A 25,239-nucleotide genomic window follows, 5' to 3' on the forward strand; every position below is an offset into this window, starting at 1 on the left:
TCACCGACAGCCCCACATTGACCAACACATGACCGTCAGCTTTGTGTGTCAGAGTCAGAAATGTCTTTTAAAATGACGGAAATGTTATTTAATGTTTCCTCCAATCAAGACTTTTAAAAGTAATTCATGAGTACAGCCACATTACAGCGGCATGTTTTACTTGATGCCAGAAAGTGATCACATTTAGATGATTTGTATATTTTCAGTTTGCACAGAAAAAAGTGGAAACGCCAGTTTGCTGACAAAAAGTCCAAATATTATGTAAAAAAAGTTTAGCATTTTTACACTTGGCTGTTGTAAAGAAGTTGGTGCTTTGATTAAGGCCAAAGGTTATAATGTGTAATAGAATCAGACTTGATCACTAGAAAAATTACATGAAATAATAAATACAAAATTATTTATGTAATAAATAGGGACACACAATATTGGATTTTTTTTTTTTTGCCAATATCTGATGTCCTGCTACATCACCTAATGTGAGTGATTGTCAAGCAATCAAGTCTCAACATCATGTTGTACATGTATACTCTTATCATGACGGCTCACCAGCAGATGGAGACATGAAATAAAATGCTTTTTGATGTATGTAATATTCGTTCATTATGCAATGTAAGAAAAAGCATGTTGGTCAATACCAATCATTCATTTTAAAGTGACTGATACGGATGATGTGCCAATATTATCCTGCATCCCTAGTTGTGTATTTTATTCCATTCTTTAACACCAGTACATCTTAAACAAGTGCTTCTCCTGTTGTTTTGTATCAGGCTGCAGAGCTGGCAGAGCACACAGCCAAGATCGCCCTGCTGGAGGAGGCCAAGAAATGCAAGGAGGAGGAGGCCGACACATGGCAGCTCAGGGTGAGAGACTTTAGGAAGTATGTCACTGCTGGAGAGATGGTCTATTCATAAAACGAGGCAGTAGAAAGACACAAATACTTTTGAAACTGGTGCTACATGACCAGAGAGAAGAGAGAAAGGGGCTTTGGCATTTGTATTTGCTCAAGAGGGATAAAACCTACAACCTCTGGAACGCTGAACACTTTTACAGTACAGATAACAGTATGGTGCCCACTTCCTGTTCACAAACTCTCGTTGTTACAGCTAAACACGGCATTAAAATATGTTTTAAGAACATTTGAGGCAAGATATAGACAATAGAGAAACAGAAGTTTTTAGGTTAAACCTGATTAGCACTGCCTAGTTTGAACATTTTATCGAAGTTTGGCCTGAGCTTGAGAGGGGGAGACAGGAGTACATTAAACGGGACAGGGAGGGATATAATATTTGTGTTTGTGTATACACTTTAAATATTTTGGTAAATTTAAAACAGATCAGATTTTCTACAGGGTATCCGCGGATCCTTGAAAAGTCTTAAAAAGTCTTAAATTCATGTATCTAAAAGTAAGGTCTGAAAATGTCTTAAATTCATTAGAAATGTCTCAGATTGGTCTTAAATTCATTACTCAAAGGTCTTAAAATTGTTGCGGAAGGAATATTTAATCTGACTTTATTTCTTTTCTTTTTTTTATTCTCGCGGCACTTTTCTGTGAGTATCCATGCGCCGTCCAATAACGGCGTGCGCTGGTGGTAGCACATACACAATGAATGGGTACGTCGGAGGAGGTCTGCGCTTTGCGCGCTCTCTGTGAAAAGGGCTTAACAGCACGCGCTGGCCACCTGGCACTCAATATGCTGCTGTAGTGGTTTGTTTTCCAGACATGTGAGTATCTTTGAGCAGTGAAAGTTATTATTTATGACTTTTTACTTGTCGGCAGTGATTTGTTTTCCACAGAGCTTTACGTGCGAGCATTTTACTCGCATTTGCGACTAAAAATAGTTTTGTGCCAGCAAAATAAATCATTCTGCACGCTGTGTGAGTCCAGATTTCGGGTCCATGTCATTGGTTCGACATCCCATTAGTCCGACTGTCCGCGGTGCTGAATGGCTCGCGGCGAGCGTATGGTGCACCGCGACCGGCTTGAGGCGGAGCAGGCTCACGGCTTATGAGTTTGTCATTTTCTTTTTCATTTTAACCCACACCATGATCTTTTCCTGACCCTAACCAAGTGGTTTTTGTGCCTAAACCTAACCAGACCTTAACTACAGGGCATCATGATGATTTCGGAATGGACTTCGGAACAATGAGTTTAATATGGTCGGAACAATGGGATGTCGGACCAATGGTGGCAGTTCCCCAGATTTCAACCAGCAGCAGAAACGAAAGGCGAATCATGCAGGTTGTGGGTTGAACGGGGGTCACAGACAGGAATACGGTGGTCCAGTAGCCTAATTTCCTCTTTTGTTGGCGTCATGACTGCCGTTCACATTAGTCTTTTTGTGGCAGGTAACGGTCCACAAACCTCACCGCACTTTAGGGACTGTTCTTTACTTGTCAGGGGAGGAGGGTGGCTGGTTGATTTTTATTTTATTTATTTTATTTTGATCCCCCCTATGTTAATCACTTATTGATGCTGTTTTTCTATGAATAAGTCAATAAGTAATTTATTCCATTGAAATATCAGTGATGTATTATAGAAAAGTGATTTATCTTTTTATAAATGACAAAAGGCACATCTGCCTCATTTTTGCTGTGGTATCATGATACTACTCAGAACCGTGATACTTTCACTGGTATCGTACCGTGGGTCCCAATTTTGGTACCGTGACAACACTAGATGTCACAACCATTCCATTCGGAGTTGCGCAGTGAAGCGGCTCTGGTGCCGCTTAAAAAAGTGTTCCCCCACTTCTAATTTTACAAATTAAGCACTGGTTATAGTACAGCGGGATCCCCCAACCTTCGCTTATATTTATAGTTTTTTTGGTCTTAAATTCCATTCAAGGTGGCATTAAAAAGTCTTAAAAAGTCTTAAATTTAACTTACTGAAACCTGCAGATACCCTGTTCTACCACAGTTATGACACCAAGAAGAGTAAACTGACTGTCTGTCTGTGTTACTGACTCTTCCCTCCAGGCCAGGGAGGCCCAGGACGATCTGATTAAGACCAAGGAGGAGCTGCATATGGTGATGACGGTGCCCCCGCCACCTCCTCCTCCCCCCATGTACGACCACGTGGACGACAACAGCGACAGCGAGGAGAACACCAGCACGCACAGCGCCGACCTGCAGAATGAGGGCATCAACGACCACCGCAACGAGGAGGATCGCTTGACCGAGGCCGAGAAGAACGAACGTGTCCAGAAGCAGCTGAAGGTGAGGACAGTGCGATCTTAGATTAACAACTCACACAGTCAATCATCCTCAAGATGCAGGGACATCATTCAGATATCTTTTACTATGTGGTCTGTTTCACACTTAACTGAGCGTTACTGTGTGTGTTTGTGTATCTTCTCTGGTGTCACAAAGAAATAACTGATGATGGGGATCATTAGTCATGACTGGAGTCGGACCTATTGTATATTAACACTGACAAACAGAGACAGTTAAAGAAACAGGGATTTTACAGCCCAATATTACTGGAGGAAAGTTACTGCGGCTGCTTTGCAGGGTTCACACGATCATGAAAAACCTGGAACCTGGAACCGAGGAAAAGTTTCCACTTAATGTAACATAACAGAGTATTTAATTTCTGTGAGTTAGCTGTTGACACAACATAGCTCTGATATGCGTCAACTTAGGCCTGCATGATGTATCCTTTCAGCATTGATATTGCGATGTAGAAAATCGCGCACGGTTCTCATTTTCCATGACCTATACCGGCCAAGCCTTTCACTTTTATGCCCAGTTCAGACCAAAGATTCACGATGAGAGGAGTCGAAACATGCAACTACTTGCAACACGCAACGTTCTAGAAACTTGCCAGTTCACACCAATGCAACAAGGTGAGATGGTGTATCATCTCTATGCAACAACTCTGTGGACTTTTGTTCTGATTTGCAGCTTTTCAGGCTTATTTTGTGGCTGAATATAATTTGTAGCTTCTTGAAATATGAATGAGGATAGTGATAGTGAGATACTGGCTACAGGTGCATTTGTAGTAGTGATGAAATGGTGAAAAACAGAAACAAAACAAGCATTAGATGGACTGTATTCATTTTAGATATACCACAATAATATAAGTAAGCAGCGCCAATTAATCAGTCAGTGAGAATGTGTGTGGGCGGGGCATAAGCATGTACAGTGAGCAGCAGCAGTGACCCACCGGGCAATGGCACACGTAAGGACAGAAACGGAGTGCTTAATGTTGGCAGAGCACCTGCTGCGACAAGTGAACGACACCATCTGCGTTCATTGAAACTTGACCACCACTTCACTACAAGCTGATTGGCTGTAGAAACAGGTTACAAGCTTCATACTTGAAAACCAGCCGCCAGCAATTTAACCAGCCAAGTTACAGGTGACAGGTTTCACTAATACTGCAGGAAAATTCTGCACATGAACCCACACTGACTGCTGGATCCATCCTCTCTCCCTGCCTGCTTCAGCCTTCCCTTTATCCAGAGCAAGTACTCAACCTCGCATCGATATTATAACCTTCTGTATCAAAGCAAACAGACACAACCGAAGCATCTCAGCTGAAAAAAGGAGTGCCTGCCATTTTCAGCTAGGCAAATAACAACAACAAAAAACCCCGCTTTGATGGACACAACGCCTTACGGTCACAAAATCCTGCAGTCAGTCTGCTTCGCTTTTACACCACAAATGAACTGAACCAGGTTCCTTAGACCCTCCTGTCCAGGCGGTTAACAGCTTTCACACCAGAGTTTGTTTAAACCAAACTGAACAGGTTAGATGAGAATGCACCCTTAATTTCTCCCTGGTGTTACCACTGCACACCCAGTTTGACATTACTCATCATGAGGTCATCTCACCATTTTCCACACTGGGAACACATTCTGTTGTCGTGCAAAACTTACATCTTGCAGGGTGGCACAGTGCTGCAGAGTTTGCATGTTCTCCCCGTGTCAGTGTGGGTTTTCTCCAGGTACTCCAGCCTCCTCCTACAGTCCAAAGACATGCAGGTTAATTGGTGACTCTAAATTGTCCGTAGGTGTGAATGTGAGTGTGAATGGTTGTCTGTCTCTATGTGTCAGCCCTGTGATAGTCTGGTGACCTGTCCAGGGTGTACCCCGCCTCTCGCCTAATGTCAGCTGGGATGGGCTCCAGCCCCACGACCCCTAACAGGAGAAGCGGTTACGGAAAATGAATTGATGAATTAATAAAAATAAGGTGGTGCTGCTATGGCATCATTTTATTCTATAGTTGTATGAGTTACTGGGTTTGTTTCAAGGTTCCATCTCATGACTCCTCTCCGTCTCTTCCCCCCACAGGCCCTGACCTCAGAGCTGGCTCAGGCACGTGATGAATCCAAGAACACCCAGAACGACCTTCTTCACAGCGAGAACGTCAGGGCCGGCCGAGACAAATACAAGACCCTGCGACAGATCAGGCAGGGCAACACCAAGCAGAGGATCGACGAGTTCGAGGCCTTATAAAGAAGCCTTCGACCACTCACCCTTTCTGAATGGTCACTACATCTCGGCTGACACACATGGACACACACAAACATGCACAAAGTCATGTATGACACACAACAGTTGCAGACGAAACTGGAGCAGTATAAGCGTCACATACAGAGAGACACGCTCCTGTTGAGAGCGTGCAGGGCTTTGCAAATCCTTGGAAGAAAACTTAGTGCCAAAACCTTTTCTCTTCTTAGTGTTTCAGATCTTATTTGTGTATTTGATTGTGTACTTTGATTGAACTCAGACCAAATCATTACTGTTTATATCCAGAGGTGTGATGAAGTAGTGGGACTAGCCAATTTTATCATAATTTCACGATGTGCACGTGTAATATGTAATCAAAGCCTCGCTTCTTTTTGATGTCTGTCGTTTGTCACGTAGGAAGAAAAGGACAGCTTGTCGTTCATAGCGGCCACTCAGAAAGGGGGGAAACAGTATAAGCAGGAAAATGTACGTTTTGTTTTTGTTTTCCATTATATTTGAACACTTCTATGTATGTTTAATATCTCTCATACAGTAGTTTAAGATCACGCCTAGTGTGATATTGATACTGTATATGGGACATTGAAAAGGGTATTTCATCTTGGTTTGTATATTTTTGCTATCTACTAATGATAATGAGAACATTTAATGTGTTTCAAAGGTTTTATATATTCGCCAAAATATTAGCAGTCTCATGTTCCATACGTTTTACCTTTAGATCACTAAATTAAAGAGATTTAACTGTAAATTATTATTATTTTTTATTGTAGGAAATATCCAGCTGCATGCCATGAAATCAGTTAATGAGATTGCTATCTATCTAGGTACTTTTTTTGCCGTGCAGTTCACAGCATGTCGAGAAGAGTCTTTATCCTCAGAGCTCTGTGTCGACTGGGACTCTTTAGGTTTTTTAATATATTTTATGTCTCTGTTCTGTGTCATGTCGCTGTTGAGTGAGAGATGAGCGTGTGTTGAGTGCTTTTACCCTCCTAAGTGGCCTTTCTCTCTGGCTGTCCCTCTGCAGGGATCAGTCTCAGACAGTTGGTCTTCACTTTGTAGCCAAGGTGCTTAGCCACAAAAAAAAAGCTTTTAGTTGTTTTAGTTTTAAACCTAATGAGGGTTGAGGTGCACGTTTTCATTTTGCAGCTTGGTCGCAATGGACAGACTCAGACAGCACAATGCCTCACTCCTCTCTCTGGACACGGACTAGAGTAGCATCTACTGACACTGTAATGGAAACACTCAGCTCTGCTGGCCTTTGTATATGAACAGGATTTTATAATGAGGTGTTCAACATATTGGCAATAAAGAAAAATCTATGATTACACATCAGCGTGTTTTTGCTTTGTTCACTGTATGAATGAAAGTCTGTGACATGATTTCACACTATATAATGATTTGTATTTGAATCTTTTTTATGATGCTGTGTTAAAAATTTATGGAATACTATACTGACATTGCCAAGTAGTTACATTTTCTGGTGACGTACACTACTATGACTTTTTTTGTGACTTTTAAATTAAATGATTACCGCGTTACTACTGTTTTTTTTTTTTTACACTGAACAAAATAAACGCAACACTTTGGTTTTTGCTCCCATTTTTCGTGAGCTGGACTCAAAGATCTAAAACTTTTTCTATACGCACAAAAGACCATTTCCCTCAAATATTGTTCACGAATCTGTCTAAATCTGTGTTAGTAAGCACTTCTCCTTTGCCGAGATCATCCATCCCACCTCACAGGTGTGGCATATCAAGATGCTGATTAGACAGCATGAATATTGCACAGGTGTGCCTTAGGCTGGCCACTATGAAAAAATGACGACATGCTATACTACGACATTTTTGATGAAAAATTACGACATCCTATACCATGCCCTTTTTGATGAAAAATTGAAGACATACTATACTATGACGGTTTTGATGTAAAATCACAACAAACTAAACTATGACATTTTCTTTATCAAAAAAAGGCGACTTATGGAGACATACTATACTATGACGTATTTTATTAAAAAATAGACAACATACTGTACTATAACATTTTTGATGAAAAATTGACGACATAATATATTTTGACAATTTTGATGACAAAACAATGACATAGTATACTGTGACTTTTCTGATGAAAATTTGACAACATACTATACTATGATATTTTGATGTAAAAATGACAACAAACTAAACTATGACGTTTTCTTTATCAAAAAAATGATGACATACTATACTATGACGTTTTTGATGAAAAAATGACGACATAAAATTCTATGACTTTTTAATGAAAAAATGATGACATACTATACTATGACGTTTTTGATGAAAAAATGATGACATACTATACTTTGATGTTTTTGATGAAAAAATGATGACATACTATACTATGACGTTTTTGATGAAAAAATGATGACATACTATACTTTGACGTTTTTCATGAAAAAATGATGACATACTATACTATGATATTTTGATGTAAAAATGACAACAAACTAAACTATGACGTTTTCTTTATCAAAAAAATGATGACATACTATACTATGATATTTTGATGTAAAAATGACAACAAACTAAACTATGACGTTTTCTTTATCAAAAAAATGATGACATACTATACTATGACATTTGATGAAAATATGAGGAAATTCTATATTATAACTTTTTGTAGGAAAAATTGATGACGTACTATACTATGACTTTTTTGATGGAAAAATAATGACATACAATGCTTTGATGTTTTTGATGAAAAATGATGACATACTATACTATGACTTTTTTTGATGACATGCATGTCATGTTCAGGGTCCGCACGAAATGTTTCTGAAGGCTGCCACTGGTCAGCGGGCCATACTTTTAGAAACTATGATTAATCATAACATATCTGCAAAAGTAATGACATTCCCATCAGTTTCAGCTGAGCTTTGTGTTTCGTACTAACCAGCAAACATCAATATGATAACATGCTAAACTAAGATGGTGAAAATGGTGGACATTAAACGTGCTAAACATCAGCATGTTATTTTCCCTCATATTTAATACCATGTAATACAGGGTACAAAAAATAGGGATCATAAAGCTCCAGACTTAAATATTTTTAATCATAAAGTGATTCAGTTTGACAGATAAATAAATTAAATACATTTCTTTACAAAGAGACAATGAATGACGACCAGTTTACAGTTGTCACAATGTAAATACTGCAGCACTGTGAACATGTTGATGTGTTGAGTTTGTCGTTGGGCAGAGATGTTGAATTTTGTCATCTTCTCCTGATGTTGACGTTGGCAAGAAACAGGGAAACTGACGTCACTCTACCTGTCAGGGTGTCCAACACCGGTTGCCATGGTGACCCTGGAGAAGATGGGGTTAACAGAGAATTCCATGTCAGTTACATCACCACTGCTTCCACAGGACGTTCTTTTTTTCTCTCTCTTCTCCTTCATTGTAACCAGTGAAACCAGAGACTGAGCATGTCTTTCACACGCTGCTTACACGGAGACAAGAAAGGCTTCATTGTACAGAACGAAATGCTGAAATAAAGTCCAACCACTTCCTGTGAAGTGGCGGGTGTGGCTGCAAATTTCATCTGAGTGAGAAAAATCATCCAAGTGTCTTTTCCAGTAATTTGATTTTCACGGATGTTTGGCTGAATGACTCCTCTGAATGAGCGTCACTTCGGGGAGGAAATTGAATTTGAAAGATTGAATGCTGCAGAGAAGCCTCAGTTAAAAACCAAATGTGTGACACACCTTAACCCCATTATGCATTTATAAGCATGAAAATATGAAGACTTAATAAACTGTTTATAACTCACTATAATGTAGTTTGTCAGATGATACAAGGTCATTTTAAGAGTTTCTTGAAGCTGAAAAGGCTCATTGTCAATATAAATTCTACTATGAAGTATTCACGATTGGTGTATTAACAGTTAATAACTGATTCAACTAGCTGTAATCATATTTAAAGAAATAGAATGATCAGAAATTACTTGTTGAGAATTAGATGAGAATATTGATACAGCTCATATCTGTACAGTAAATATGAAGCTGCAGCCTGTTAGCTTAGCATAAAGAAGAAGTGAATAAGTGTATCTCCCAGAATTTTGAACTACTCCTTGATTAATAGATTATGACAGACATGAGCAAACCCCTACATTGTGCTATAAGATCTTTTTTGATTGTTTCTACATGTATGCCCATCATTCACAGGCAAGTTCTAAAGTGTTTATAAATGCTTAAATTTCATTCAAATAAAGACCAAAAACACAACTCTAAATGACTGCTAGTGCTGCTCTGTGTCTGTCTGCTGGACATGTTAATAAGTAGCTGTTAGCTAACACCTTTACTATGTTAAAGGGGACCTATAATGCTCATATTTATGTTCATACTTGCATTTTGTGTTTCTACTGGAACAGTGTTTACATGCATAGATGCTCAACACTATTTTATTTAAAACAGTCTGTGCTGGAACATCTGCATTCACAACACATTCTCACTCCAACCGCGTCACATATTGACGTTTGGTCATATACACATACGACATGCAAGGTACGCTGGGTGCGTTGGTTGTTGACATTCACCGTGTCAAGTCCTGCTGACATGAATTGTCGTCTTTCCCATTTTCACGGGAAGTTTACCATTTACAGACTCTTTCAAAGTGAATGCACTTAGTCGCCACAGCACCGCAAATTAAATTTTTTTCCAACAACTAAGGCACATGGTCGGGTTTAGGAAAAAGAACAGGAGTTGACTTGATGATCCTACAGGACGCGAACATTGCTCTCCCAGGTGAAAGTTTGTTGGACCGATCCACCACCACTCCTACCCACCCTACTCCCGTTGAACTATAAGCTGTATATCACGCCAACATTAAGGGATAGCTTTTTTGTCAGTGTCTGACACTGCAAATCATTGCCCAAACACCAGATTTCGACGACTTTGGAGTGAGACCAGCTTGGTTTTCACAGTCTGTCTGAGACGCGTAACTCTTGCTGGAAAGATGGCTGACTACTTCAGAAAAGAAAATGTACTGCAAACACAAATAAGGATTATCTTTTCCTCGGCTACACAATCTAAAGGTGCATTGAAAGCCAGAAATCAATAAAGCCTTTATGAAAGCGGAGGAATTGGTTGCAGCTGTGGACATGCGCCGTGAGATGGGCCCTGTGGAAAAGGTTGAGAACCCCCAACTTAAAGAAAGTCCTTATGTTTGTTTACGACTAAGTCATAGTGTGTTATAAACCAGTTATTAATTGTTTGTGAACTCATCAATATGAAACAGGAGGGGTTAAAGAGTCAGCAGAGCATCAGAGGTTAGGATGTGATAGAGGAGGTCTCAGCAGTTACCAGGGTCTGTGTGAGCCCCTCCTCAGGGGTCCCTCAGAAAGGCAGGAGGGGCCACAGCTCCGGGTTCAAAGAGCCGTCCCACGCCCGGCCTCACCCTGACAAATGGGCGTCGTTTTGATGAGCTCTCTGCCTGCTCCCACAGTCAGACACCTAAACACAACACACACACACAAATAGCTATATAAACACACCCTCACATCTATTAAACACTTACACTCTTTAATGCATTCATAAACACACACCAGAACACACACAACACACCCCGCAGGCCCGCAGACACAAAGAGACACGCAGGGCCACAATGAGGCGTATTTACACTCTGACGCATGTGTTCTGACCTGTGTTTGCATTAATAGGAAGGTGTTTGGCACCTTGATAAGGACAGTTAGTTGATCATTGCCATGTGGCACAGTGTTGACCTCTGTGAGACTGCGGGACGGACACGGAGGCGTCCAAAAGAAGCGCTCTTCTGACCTCTAGTGCTGGAACCTGTTATTCTTTTTAAACATTAATGGAAAGTATCTAAGCACATGTACACAAGTGCTGAACTTACAGTGAGTCCAAGTTTGAGGTATTTATTTAAGAATTTAATTTTATGTTACTTCCTATCATTCGTCTACATTTCAGAGGGAAATATTATACCTTTTACTGGACTAAATTTATCTGACAGCTGGAGTTATTAGTTACTTTGCAGAATATATTTTTACAAACAAAACATGTGATCATTTATAAAATATGACACTGTACTTTAGACTAAAGCTGTACTTGGTAACTTTGGTTGGTAACACAATATTTTTGCGTGACCATTTCATATCAATACATGGACGCCAATTATACATTTTTTATTATATAAATTATTAATCTTGCAAATACAAATTGAACTTCTGGCAGCCTTCTAGGATAATAAAATCAAATGCTTTTTTTCAGTCTATTTGCTGCAATAAAAATGAGGAATGAACAGACTGAAACCTTTATCTTATTCGATAAAACAGATGTTAACAATGTTTTCCCTTGGAGACATAATTTGCAGTTGAATAAAGGTGATAAATCACAATATATCGCAGTATATTTTAGTGCAATACTATTGCACTAAAACTAACAAAAACTACAGTGACATATCAGTAGTGACAAAACTACAGTGATCATATCGTGGAGCCTCTGAAGATTCCCACCCTTACTTATGGCATAGTCACTGAAACTGTCACTATATTTACATAGCACTAAATTAGACAGATAATCTGTAATAATTTTTTTTTAAAAAAAAATCTTATTACGTTGCTGACTCTATTGACTTGCAGTACCTCACATTTTCAAACTAGGCAGCACTGATTAGATATGAATCAAGATTCTCTTTCTGCGCTGCCTATTTCTCACCTCAAAGGTTTTCAGAAACATATTTTAGTGCACCGTTTAGCTGTAAAATGAGCATGTTGGTTCAGCTGGTGGGTGGTGCTCTGTGCTCTCAACAAGGCAGTTGTGTCACAAGCTTTCTCACTTTACAGCTAAACAGCGCACTAAAATATGTTTCTGAAAATGCGAAATAGGTAATACAGTAACAGAATCTTGAGTCATATTTGATCAGTGTTGTCTAGTCTGACAGTTTGACCGCAGTTCATAAGCAGTGACTGACAGCTTCATTGGAGACTCTTTAGCTCTGATTGGTTGTTCATGGTGAGTCGTGGTCTGATCCTATACGAATGCCATTAGAAGCAGAACAAAGAGGAGGGGGAGCATTTACAGATATGATATGGTGACAGTTTCAGCAAAACATGACACAAGGTTATTTTCATAAAAGTTAGCAACTGTAGCTTTAAGCTAGTCAACAGTATATAATGTATTTACAGTGTGCAGTAATGATATTCCAATAATGATACATGTATAATAATACAGCCTAACTCTGAGAGGAACAGCTCTGTCCAACATACTTTTACTTTGATACTTAAAGTACATTTTGCAGTTAATGTTTTCGTACTTAAGCTTAAGTGAAATATTAAGCGTAGGACTTTTACTTGTAACAAAGTACTTTTGCAGAGCTGTGTTGCTACTTGAGTACTTGTGTATTTAATGAGTATTAATTTCTAATGCTGGGACCTTTTATTCCATTCAAACATTGTAGTACTCTTTAAGGAGTATTTCTTCTTCAACTAGTTTTCAATTAATGTTGTTTGTAAAGTAGCACTTAAAACATGAGCCTTTATTTCCAACAAATCAAGAGTAGACGTTCAATACCCCACTTTTTACAAAATGATAAAAAGCTTTACAGATAAAAAGACTATAAATAAAAATATAAATAAAATTGATTTATAGTCTTTTTTTCTGTAAAGCTTTTTTATCATTTTTGTAAAAAGTGGCGTATTGAACGTCTACTCTTGATTTGTTGGCTATCACGTGTAACACACCTGTAACACATCAGAGCACACAACAACTGCACCAGAACATACATAATGTACTATAATGATTTGGGAGGTAGTTAAGCTGGTATAAGTCATATATCTATGACTAATATAATAATATAATTATTTCATTTAGTTGCTGATATGTATTATGAGATGTGACGAATTCTTATTAGAGTGAATTCTTATTGTTTTCATAAGTAATAAAACATTGCTGGTGAATAAAAATGTTGCAGATCAAGTCATGTTAAATCAAGTTTATTTGTAAAGCCCAATTTCACACACAATACAAAAAGATTTCTACTGCTACGTGTGGTTTAAAAAGGGTCAAAATTAGATTAGAAGACAAATAAATAAATAAATAATAAATACATAAATTAAAAAGGCAATTGTGCAATACTGCTTTCCAGAAGCCAACACTATGTAGTGATTGTGTGCAAACTGACGACTGCCGTATCATCCATACTCAAGATGTAATTCATCTTTCAGGATGACCAGCAGACGTTTTCTCAAGCAGAGATGCAGATATGTTGTTATTAGATTATTACAGAGAATAAATATTAAATTATCCGGCGGCGTGTGTCATTTTCTGGCAGACATTTAAAGGAGCTGAGCTGCAGGAGCTCACCCTGGTTGTTGGAGCTGAACTTGACTCTGACCAGCATTTCTCCCCCGTCCTGCTCCACAGCGCCTCCCTCTGAACTCTCAGCCTGATGGACACAGATAGAGGAAGGAAATTAGCAACTCGGAAAACAATCCCTCAGACAAATATGGAGACCTAATGTGTCCAAAATTTCTTAAAAACCAAACAAACATATATATTAAACATAACAAAATTATTATTTTTGCTATGTCCTCTGTATAACATCAGGACATCTGAACCAGTTTTACCTTTCCACAAAGTGGGTACCAGTGGAAGCACTGGGAGTCCTTGTCCTCAAACCTCCAGCCGTCCAGCGGTACAAGGACCTCTCCGAGAAACACCTTCCTTTTCAGGGATCCTGAATGCCACACAGAGGCCCGCAGTCTCTTTCCAAACAGGAGGTGGCGCTCTAGTTTAAACTGTCAAGAACCAGACGAGGAGCTTAAATTAGTTTGATCTTGATATGACACCACATTAGCAGCAAACAGAAGCAACAAATATTCTTCTTTTTACCGTAAAAACTTCATTATAAACCGGATCAGTCGTGTTTTTCTTCACTCTCGTCTTCATCTTGCCGCTCTTTCCCGGCAGCATGTGGAGTTTGACGAATCTACACAGACAAAAGACAGGACGCAGAGGTGTTGTTAAAGAATCACACAACAAACTGCGGTCACACATGTACATGTACGCATAAAGTTGTATTTATTTTCCTTACGGGTGACACTTCTTCTTCTTGCTGTCTCCGCAGGTGAGATTTCTGCAGGCGCCGACTGTGACCTCCAGACAGGAGGTGTAGGTGTTGTAGGCCAGGGCCAGCTCCAGCTCCCCTGCGATGCTGATGCTCTCGAAGAGGCTGCAGTCTGTGCTGATGCTGCTACTGCTGCTACCCTGAGGCGGGAAAAATATTGTTAAAAGCGCAGAAAGACTGTATCTGATGGAGATTAACAGGAGTACGGAACAGAAAAATGGATTTTGTCTTGGCTATGTTCACACTGGAAACCTCATGGCTCAGTTATGCTAAACTTTAGCTTCGTATACAGACAGACCGCGTTGTCTTCGTCTGTATTTGTGCACTTTTCTGAAAGCTTACAGATCCAAACGAAGTGGAGCATATTATGTGTAGGGTAGTCCAAGTAAGATACAACTGTTCGTGAACAGACGATAACGAGGATGAGGAGTAAGAGAGGCAGTTTTTAAGTATGGCTTTTTGTGGAGCAAGGGCTGCTAATTCTGTACGGAGGTGTGCGTGGATGCAGAGTTGGAGCCAGGAGTGGAGGGATTGTGACGTGAACGGCTTCGCTAAGACAGACTACCTCCATCGCAGCTGTCTACCATGTTTGTATTCACTGAGTGACTCCAGCCAGCACAGAATGGTGACAGATGTTGGTCCAGAGTGACGTAAAAGTTACGCGAATTCTTTTCAGACTGCGGTCACAGTGTAAAAAATCAGGGTCCGTATTCCGAAATGTTCGGAGAACACTCTCAGAGAGCTCCTAACTTAGCCTAAAAACTTTTAGTAAGGAGTCTTAGTTTAGGAGTGATTTAGGAAAGTTCTCAGAGCAACTCTGAGCAAGGAAGGGACAGAAACTTTTATGTTAGTGAGGATGTGTGGTTGACCCTGTTGTTGGTGTGATGCATCCTTTTGTGGGTCTGCAAGGTGTGGATACCCAGTGGAAATGAAATGAAAGTGTTGTGGGTGTTAGTGTGATCACTCTGCTGATGGAAGGTTGAGACATAATCAAGTCATCACTGCTGCACTGTTGTGTCTTGGGATCATTTTATTTCTGGCGTTATAGCGTTGGGTGGAAAATGTGTGTGTATCCCTACTGACATCAACCATACATATTCCTGCACGATCTAATTCATAGCAACTCAGTAACTCACTTGAAAGGGCCACTATTAAATGAAAATACAGACAGTACTTACTGACCCTCATGCCGACAAGAAGTCCAGTGTAGTTTTTAATCCACAAAACTCATTCAGGGTATCAAGTATAACAGCTAGCTGGATTTTTCCATACACTTGAACCCACATACAAAATCATTTTGAAAATGTAATAAAACTCTGCTAATGCATTTGAAAAATGTCAGAATGGCTCTTCCATCGTAATCCAAGTGCCCTGAAGCCGCAGCATGCAAAATGGACTTGAAAAGACGTAATTTACTCCACTTTATAGCATCATTTCTCACCATGGTCAGTTAGCCTGCAGGCGTGCTGTGTTTACATGGCAACTCGTGCAAGACTCGAGAACGTTCTGAGTCTCAAGTCTCGCACAATGTCCAGGCACTTGGATTACGACGGACGAGCTGTTCTGATGTTTTTGATTTTCATTTTCAAAATGATTTTGGACGTGGGTTCCGTGCACTTCAAGTGTATGGAAAAATCTGGCTAGCTGTTATCCTCCAATACCCCGAACAAGTTTTGTGGATTAAAAAACTACACTGGACTTCAGTCAGCATGAGGGTCAGTAAGTACTGTCTGTATTTTCATTCTGAAGTGGCCATTTCCTTTAAGAAACTCTTAAATCTCTTAAAACAGTTTTTTACCTTACGGAGCTCTTGTAAGGGCTAAGATAACTTTTATCTTTACAAGGATCTCGTCTTAACTATAAGGGGAAATTCTAAGAAACGTCATAATTCTAAGAATTTTCTAAGAACTTCGTCACTAGTAGCAACTCTTAGCACTAGGAAGCTTTGTGAACACGGCCCCAGATCTGTATCTGGTTCCGGACCACATATGAAAATGTTCCAAATCTAAATGCAAAAGATCAGATTCTATGTGATCTGTGTGATTCGCACTGTGGTGACGAAAAAAGATCTCACCTTTAAGGACAAAATTTATGATAGAGCCACTCTTGCAGTCTGAGCGCAGCCTGAGCTAGGAGGTATTAATTATCATAATCTGTGGTGTGACCATCACAGGATGTCACTTGGGGATGTGTTTTTATCAGCTTCTACTTACTCTCCTTCCTCCAGAGTACTCAGAACCGCAGGAAGTTTCTTCTTCCGCCCCGGTGGAGGAGCCATCCTGGTCGCTGTCTCTGTTTTTCTTGAAGAGGTTTGGAAGACTGGGGCCTTTGAAGAGCTGAAAAAGAAACAGGAGTATTTCTTCACTGATAGTTCCCTGTAAGCGCCAGTAGGGACCAGTAAAGGTCTTAGATTACTCAAAGCTCATGTTAGTGGCCTTGTTCGGTGGTCTCATTGGCTGATTTAGATTGTGAAAGTCAACTTGGTCTAAACATGTCTGCAGCAGATGACTCAGGTGAAGGATTTGGGCTGCGTTTGTTTGCTGAGTAATTTTCGTAGCTGCACTGACTGTATGAACTGCTGACTTACATGGCTCGCTTTGCTGATGTCAGTGTCAGAGAGGCTCTTTTGGGAGCTGTAGGTGAAGCGCGACCCTCTCTGGTTGTCCACTCTCAGCAGGTCTCCTCGCACATCGCTCTGAGAGGTGGAGGTCTCTGCGATTAAGAAACAAGATGCGTCAAATCTCAGAGACAGAAAAGCAAAGTGGATGTTTAACAGTGTTGCAATGCCTGCAATAAACTGTTGCTATCTGTGCCCATCATCTTATGCAACTTCTGGTGCAGTGAGGATGATGAGCTCAGTAGGGTTTTTTTCAATTGCATCACATTATTTCAGGCGTATTTCCTTTGTGGTTATTACTGCACGTATATTCAGCTCATCAGATTATGTTGTGATAGCATTCAGAGGAAGCTGCTAATTGTGAAGTTGTTCAGAGGACAGGTTTAATAATGCACGCACTTACTTTTAATATGGCTGGCGAAAGAAACCATGATATTCTCCATGGAACTCGTAAAAGGTTTGGAGTTTCTAAGATCCTGCAGATCAAAACACAGCATTTATTAGCGCTCAGTTTCTACATTTTAAACTTTTTACTGTAAAGTAATGCTGGAAATATGTCGGTGTTTTACCCCAGATCTGCTCAGGTAATGATATTCCATGTAGGGCGGAGGAGTGGGAGGCACCACTGATATATGGCTGTGGTAAATATCAAGAAAAAATATGTTTTTATTATTTAATGTTCATGTGTTTTCATTGAATGAATCAAGGCATTCAAAATAAACACACTGAGATTGCTCATACCTCAGCACATTGTAGGTCCTCAGCAGTGTTTCTCCGACCATCTCATATTTGTCTGCAGTGAACATGAATATTATGAATGAACAGCACAAATGAGAAAGTCATTTACCCATCATCAAAGAGACGAGCGGAGGACGATAGTGACACTACATATGACTTCCCTGTGACTGCTGAAACAGTCTGAGAGTCATAAAACACTCTCAGTTATGTAAACATTAATAAACACAAGAAAATATTTCAATATTATATGACATTTGCCTATGATTTACACACACACACACAAACATAATTTGTATAAATATTACCCCTCTGCCTCTTGTAATACATCACCACCCTGTAAGTACTCAATAATTCAGTAAAACCCCAACTATAAAGCAAACCCCTCAAACAAACACAACCCAGCTTATCCATATTTTATCAATCAGTGTGGTTAAACTGGAAGATATCAAGGGCGCATCAATAATTAATAACTATGAATTTACAAAAAGGAAACCATGTGTGAAAACATGTTGTACTGTAAACAAACCTGTGGTGACCGGAAATCTCTTTGCCTTCTCCTCTAAGAACCACTCTCCAGACCTGATCTTCACCTCCCTGTGATGGAGAAACAAACAAACATACAGTTACATGATGACATTATTAGCACTCATATGTATTCATACTGAAAAAGAAGAGCAGACAGTACATTTATTCTTACAACATCATTATTTTTAGGTCATGGTATTCTTCTTTCTTCCTATTTTACTAGTTTGATTTTTAGTAGAGATAAAGTATTTTGTGTCTTGTGGTTTCAAACTTGTCAACATAAATGTTATAAATGGGTCCCTCTGTAGCGGACAGGAAGTAAACATAGACCAAAGCTGTTTCCCTAGCAACAGAATAGCAAAAAGGTCTCTTTTCTGCAATCGCGCTCTCTTTATAGCTCCATTTTTGGTCTCCACCACAGAAATAGAATAGCAGTCATTGACTGTCATTCTATTTTTGCTGTCTTGAACCTAGTCGAGGCAGAGGCTGTGGCACGCTCAGTTTTTAAGCTAGCAAGAAGATAGTGGTATCTCGTGAAACCAGACAACCTAAAGCATCTATTGGTACTAACCATGTCTGTATAGCTTGTGGAGAAGGGGGTTAAATAATACTCCGAATGTAGGCGAAATTTTGGCGAGGGAATATCTGACGCCTATTTTTAAAGGGGTCTCAAGAACTCTCACCCCAAGATATCTGAATGAAAATGGGTACTATAGCCACAAATCTAACTTAAACTTGAGAAGGATTGTTCCCCGTAGATGTTTTGCTCCTTACAACCAACATACTCTTTTAAATTAAAGCTATATATTTGTCTTTTTAAGGAAAAGGACAACCAGCCTATCTGAAGAACAATGAACACATACATAATACATGAAATCAGGATCGCTGTGGAACCCCAAATGTTACCTGTACTGGTCTATGCACATCAGATAATTAGTGACATTAACTGCTAATAGCGTACAGTGGGTTTTTATGCCGAAAACAGCTGGCTGAAAATGACACTATGAGAGCCGTTTGACTCAACCAAAAAATAAAGTCGCAGCCCGGACAGCTGAACGACGAGCTACGACTAAGGATCATAAAGAGCGACTTCTTTCGCATTGTCATTTAATACATTGTTATCATAGAAATATTAATTTTAGACACGTTAAAGGGGAAGTTTAAAGAGGAAAATAAGAGTCATTATAAAATATCTGGTAATAGATTTAAACAAAATTAAAGCCAGAGCGTGAGTTTCAGAATTCAACTAAACATACATACGGTCATGTTCTGCTGTGATCTGAGCATAGGATGTGTGACTCTCTATACCGCACCTGTAGGCGTGGCAGACCGTGCACTTCCAGTTCGCCGCTCCCACGCACACACGGCACTTGCTGCAGATCCGGTGGCTACAGCCGCGGCAGACTGCGCCCGAGTTCCAGAGCTTTCCCAGCGGCCTCTGGCAGCGGGCGCAGGTCCGCTCGCCGTACTGTCGGGTGGAGCTCTTGGCACCTCTACGTCGAAGCTCCTGGAGCTCATGTTTCATCCTCCTGAGACAAAAATAGAGGATAAAAGACATCTTTAGGCAATTTACACAGAGAAGACTCACAATTAACATCCTTTTTTAATCATTTAAAATCCAGATTATAAAATATACTAAAAGAAACAGAAGAAGCAAAAATGAAAACACCAAACCTTTTTTCCTGACATTTTAATTACGTTCTGTTAACCTCATTTGTCACCGCTCTCATGATGACAGCCTCCTGTCAGCATCAGTAAAAAGTCTCTATGACAGTAAATATGAAAGTGTTCATAAATGACTCACCTTATCCTGTCGTCTTCTATGGCACGCAGCTGCTTGTCTCTCCGAAGAACCTCCAGGACTCGTTCTCTCTCCAGAGTTTGAAGCAAACTTAAATCCATCTTTGAATAGTCGTCTCTGATCGTGTGTATCACTCTCACTGGTCCTCTTCTGTCTGTCTGTCTCTGCCTCACTGTCTTTTGTTTTGTTCCTGTCTCCTCCTCCACTCCTCTTGTACCCTCCCCCTTACTGGAAACAGACCTCCTCCTTCAGTCCTCTGCAGCTGATAGAGCAAACAGTGAGGTAGTAAAGGTTATTCTACAGTATGTGCTGCTGGTGAAATCCCCACATCTCCTGATTGTGATCTCCACGCAGTTCCCCGTCCACGTCAGAGCCAGATAGAGCCTTCCTGAGCGGACAGTTGTAGTGTTTCCACTTGGATGATTAAACCGTGGAAAACCCTCCTTTAATATTCTTTTCTCTAAAGGCAAACGAAGAACCTGATTGATGCAGATAGTTGGTCACCAAGAGTAACCCTACTCAACACAGGATCAGATAAGATTCGAAACAAATGATATCTAAGGCTCTAAATCCTGATTTTCTCACACTGCTCATGTCCTCATCTCCTCCTATGTCAGGGTTTTTTTTGTTTTTTTTGACCCATTACTCAACCTTCCTGCTGGCAAACCACCAGCGCTTCCTCAGCTGCAGGAAGAGCAGTGATGCTTCACTGATGTCAGAGCTGCAAAACAAACCAAATGCCAACCCTTGCATTATTGATGGCTGATGTGCGTCTGTGTTCTACCTTCCTTTTTTTTTTCTTTTGCAGGTCAGTAGACATTTTCAAATCTTATTCAAACGGATAAAAATGAATTTCATGAACGCAGTCATCACCTGAAGCTTAACATCTCTATAAATTAACATTAGAGGTTTGTTTTGTAAAATGAAGACACAGACTGAAATGCTTTATTTTAGAGGTACAGTTTGATATTTTGGGAAATACGCTCATTTGCTTTCTTACCAAGTAAGAAGACTAACACAACTCTCGTGGCAAATAAGAAGCCACAGCCAGCAGCTGGTTAGCTTAGCTTAGCACAGTGACTGTAAGATGGCAGAAACAGCTAACCTCGGTCTGTCCGAAGGTGACAAAATGTGAGGCCTGGGACACATGCTGCGTCTTTTAACACCTAGAAATGTGAGGTTGGGCGCTGGGTGCTACTCTTGTGCCATTTTCAAGGGTGCAGAGGAAGGTTGTGCTCCTAGACTGTACAAATAATGAACGTAGCGACTGTGAAGTCACCCACTGGTTTATGGGCTGCCATTTGGGGGCCTTGAGTTTGGCATTTTGGCCGTCGCCATTTTGAAATTTTTGGAAACGGAAGTGACCATATTTGGACGAAAGGCTGGTGCTGTAGAGGAGCGTGAGGTGGATCTGACTGAGAAGCTGAGGACACTATCAGCAGACAGCCTGTCACTCAGAGCAGCCTTGCCCGTAATTATGTGTAAGTTTAAGCCAAAATTAAATGTAAACATGTGAGTTATATAAAAAATTCACCCCCCAAAAGCTGCCATGAATGTTGAAATTAGCTACAGAGACCAAAACCGTTTTTGTACCAGGCTGTAAACATGTTTATTTCTGCTGTAAAGTTGGACATTTTAACATGGGGGTCTATGGGGATTGACTCGCTTCTGGAGCCAGCCTCAAGTGGCCATTATATGAACTGCGGTTTTTGTCACATCCGTGTCACCTTCATTTTTCAGCCTCGGATGGTGCTGCTTGGTTGTGCCTGATGTTGCTAAGCAGCAGTTATCAGTTCCGACCTGTTTGGAGGCAATGTTTTTTAAGTACATGTTAAAATATTGTCTGTGGGACAGATAAAGCTCTGGGTCGCCCTGCATTGAAATGACCACCTTCTTCTTCATATTGTCTACACACTGATAATAAAGGAAGAAAGGAAAGATGCCTGTCAACTGTGATTGGTTGTTCCTAGTCACATGACATGCATACCGTGTTGCTATATTCCAAAAGTTGAAATTTCCCTGCATTTATTATAGTGTGTCAGAATAACTGGCCCGACTGGCCAAATTGACATGAACGGCTCCCGGAAACTCAAAACAACAACTCAGAAAGTCAATGAAAATCTGGTACAGGTTGCTGAGTTGACGTCATATATGCAGAAACATGGTGGATGAAATTAAATGTTCAGTCGATGGTAAAAACCATTTCATTAATTAATTTACATATTGTATGTCCATGTTTTGCTCACATGTAATTTGTTATCATTAGCATTAACCAGGCAAAGCAATATTTAATCATTTTGGCAACCTTTACTAATTAAAGAGCCATTACTGCCCCCCCCAAAAAAAAGAAATCAGTCAGTCGAAATGCAAAACATATTTGAAAAAAGGTATCAGCCTAATATGATTTACTACAACGTGGCTCTTCTGCAGTGGGATATTTATATTTACTTAGTACTTTAACTCAGCAGTCTTGGTGGTGATAGCAAATGAATCTGCCCACACATTATTAATCCTCTATTTCCCTCCAAGACTTTTGCTTTTTTGGATTTGGAGCCCATAGCTAGCCTTGCTAGACAGACTCCAGGTTAGCCACTGCTACTGAAGTTGAGCAATATTTAGAGGAAAAGCACCAGGTTGTTGACATTTAACACACATTTTAGCTGATGAAACTTTTAAACATTTTTTAATTCATTGTATAGGCTACACATTTTTACAGTTGTAGAATGCAATAAACACTTTGGGGTTGGCAATAATGACAAATTAAAACCTGAATGTTAAAAAATAACCGTTAACCAAGGGTCTAAAGAGCTGCATGCAGCTCCGTAGCTGCAGGTTTCAGGGGATGTACTGGTGCTCAACAAGTCTGTGACAAAATCTCCTTTGATATATAAAGCTTCAATCTGATATCAACATGTTCTTTAAAAACTCTGAGCAATAAAATACAACATATCTTCTTTGTAATGTCCATCTTGTTTCCACATTACGACTTCAAGCTCATGAACACATCAAACTCGAAATAATAACCTGCCAACTCGGACAGAGGGTTCATTTGAGGAGCATGTGAACACAGCAGTGGTTTATATCAGGGTGCAGCTGTCACACTTTAAAAAATAGTCGAGGATGCAAAAAAACCTGTGACGTGTCCAGGCCCTTAGAAACTTGTATCTAGTTTGTTTGGTGTGAAACGGATCTTGAAACTGGAATGTGGTGCACCTATCAGATTTTGTTACCAATAGACAGAGTCAAGCTAGCTGTTTCCCTCTGTTTCCAGTCTTTGTGCTAAGCTAAGCTAGCCTGCAGATGGTTAGCTTAGCTTAGCACAGAGACTGGAAACAGGGGGAAACAGCTAGCCTACCTTTGTTATATTGACCTTATTGGTATCCCTGCCACCCCTAACAGGATAAACAGTTACGGAAAATGAATGAATGAACTTATTGGCATTGCAGAACTTATTGCAGTGTCATGTGCCAAGCTGAGCTAAGTAGCTATAGCTTTGTTTCAATTTATCCTACAGACACATGGTATTGATCTTCTCATTTCACTCCTGGCAAGAAAGTGAATAAGTGTATTTTCCAAAATGTCAAGCTCTCATTTATTTAATTACAGGGTTTCATTTTTCAAACATCTCAATTTGGAGCAAAACCTCTTTCCCCTTCAGCAGCAGATGAGTGACGCGAGGTGCACGGAGAGGAAGTGGCCTGTTGAATAGCTGGATGGCAGCCTGGGTTGGTAGATAAGAGCCTGTCCTTGTTACTATCCAGAGCTGCCGGGAGGCCGGAGAAAACAATCAGTGTCAGCTGTAATTAGGCCCCATGGCTCACACAGAGGGATACAGCTGTTATCTGTCCTCTGCTGACGTGCACCATGCCTGAAGGGATTCTCTCAAGTTGTAAATATAAATGAGGCAAGATGTGAAACATGCAGCAAGAGGAAGGTTGTGATCTCCTCAGTTTTTGTGTGTGATGTGATTCCTTATTTGAAGCTCTCAGTTTGACACTTCAGCGTGTACATGGGATGATCACCATCACGTCAATGCAAGTCATTTCACACTCGCCTCTACTATGCAGAGGACAATAATGATTCAGGCGGTCTGTGGTTTGGTGGTGACTGTGAATTGACATCCGAGAAGAGATGGTGGGAGCCCATGTCAGCCCACCACAGCAGTGACAGTAAAGGACACCTGAGTGATTACACCCAGACCCAAATACGGTGTCTGAGAGCCGTGAGAAAGACAAAGCCAGTCACAAGGTCTGTTGTATGTTTCCTACCCAGAGCGACACTTCTTGGAAGACTTGTGTGAGCGACTGCATACCTCGAGTCAGCTCTGGCATCATGTCTGCTCTCATAGCCAGACTCATCACCACAAGTAAATTCCAAATAAAAACCGAGCGGCTGTCACAGCCACGCTCATCCACCACAAGCACCGACACTGAGGGTCCATTATTTTAGAAAGAATGACCTGTTCTTCCAAAGCGTGATGAGGTCACACGAACCCTGTTATGAAAGCGACTCAAAATACCTCACAGGAATTCATCTGCGTGGTGTTGACATCTGTATTTTTAAAACCGTGTAGTGGGTTTCTGAGTAGTTTTCAGCAGCTCATCTTTATGTTGTTTGTTTTACAGTAACTTAAATTCCATGTTAAAAATAGGAACAGCAAAGTTGGGGTTAAAAAGTCGCTCAAACTGCACCAGTGCACCAGCTTTTGCAACATTCACACAACACCTAACGTAAAAAAGCAAGCAATTATTAAACAGATGAACCAAAGCTGAAATTTTCTTCAGCATGCACAGATTTATACTGTACATGTGCCTCTGTCAACACGTGACACAAGAATGCAGAATATCAAACACCTCACACCAGACAGGTAAAGAATACTAAAAAGCACAGAACAGGAAATTTCCACACATGCAGAGTATTCACAGACTTGCAGCAGTCACTGTGGATTTCCCCCCCTACGATGAC

General features: G+C 40.3%; 2 protein-coding genes across 3 annotated transcripts in view; one reads left to right on the top strand and one right to left on the bottom strand.

Moving 5' to 3' along the window:
* The window catches only part of ezrb (ezrin b), a 42,856-nt gene extending 36,058 nt beyond the window's left edge, over positions 1-6,798 (top strand). Inside the window, exons 12-14 of the mRNA XM_049589922.1 lie at positions 768-860; positions 2,977-3,216; positions 5,295-6,798. Coding sequence (XP_049445879.1) covers positions 768-860; positions 2,977-3,216; positions 5,295-5,459 — 498 coding nt within the window. The 3' untranslated portion in view covers positions 5,460-6,798. The remainder of the gene's footprint in view (positions 1-767; positions 861-2,976; positions 3,217-5,294) is intronic.
* Positions 6,799-8,093: 1,295 nt separating this feature from the next.
* sytl3 (synaptotagmin-like 3) lies at positions 8,094-20,645 on the bottom strand. Of its 2 annotated transcripts, XR_007450366.1 has the most exons (14): positions 20,278-20,645; positions 19,787-20,002; positions 18,475-18,542; positions 17,952-18,003; positions 17,780-17,846; positions 17,614-17,686; positions 17,181-17,305; positions 16,807-16,929; positions 14,561-14,733; positions 14,359-14,455; positions 14,094-14,264; positions 13,831-13,912; positions 10,810-10,959; positions 8,094-8,815 (listed from the first exon to the last, which is right to left on the bottom strand). XR_007450366.1 is itself a non-coding variant. In XM_049589931.1 (12 exons), the coding sequence occupies exons 1-12, from the start codon at positions 20,373-20,375 to the stop codon at positions 13,763-13,765; spliced, it is 1,413 nt and encodes a 470-aa protein (XP_049445888.1). In that variant the 5' UTR covers positions 20,376-20,644; the 3' UTR covers positions 13,445-13,762. The 2 variants fall into 2 exon arrangements, 1 of the variants encoding a protein (XP_049445888.1); XM_049589931.1 differs by lacking the exons at positions 8,094-8,815; positions 10,810-10,959 and having other exon boundaries at positions 13,445-13,912; positions 20,278-20,644.
* Between the last annotated feature and the right edge of the window lie 4,594 nt (positions 20,646-25,239).

Source organism: Epinephelus fuscoguttatus, linkage group LG11, assembly GCF_011397635.1.
Source record: "Epinephelus fuscoguttatus linkage group LG11, E.fuscoguttatus.final_Chr_v1".
Classification (NCBI taxonomy): domain Eukaryota; kingdom Metazoa; phylum Chordata; class Actinopteri; order Perciformes; family Serranidae; genus Epinephelus; species Epinephelus fuscoguttatus.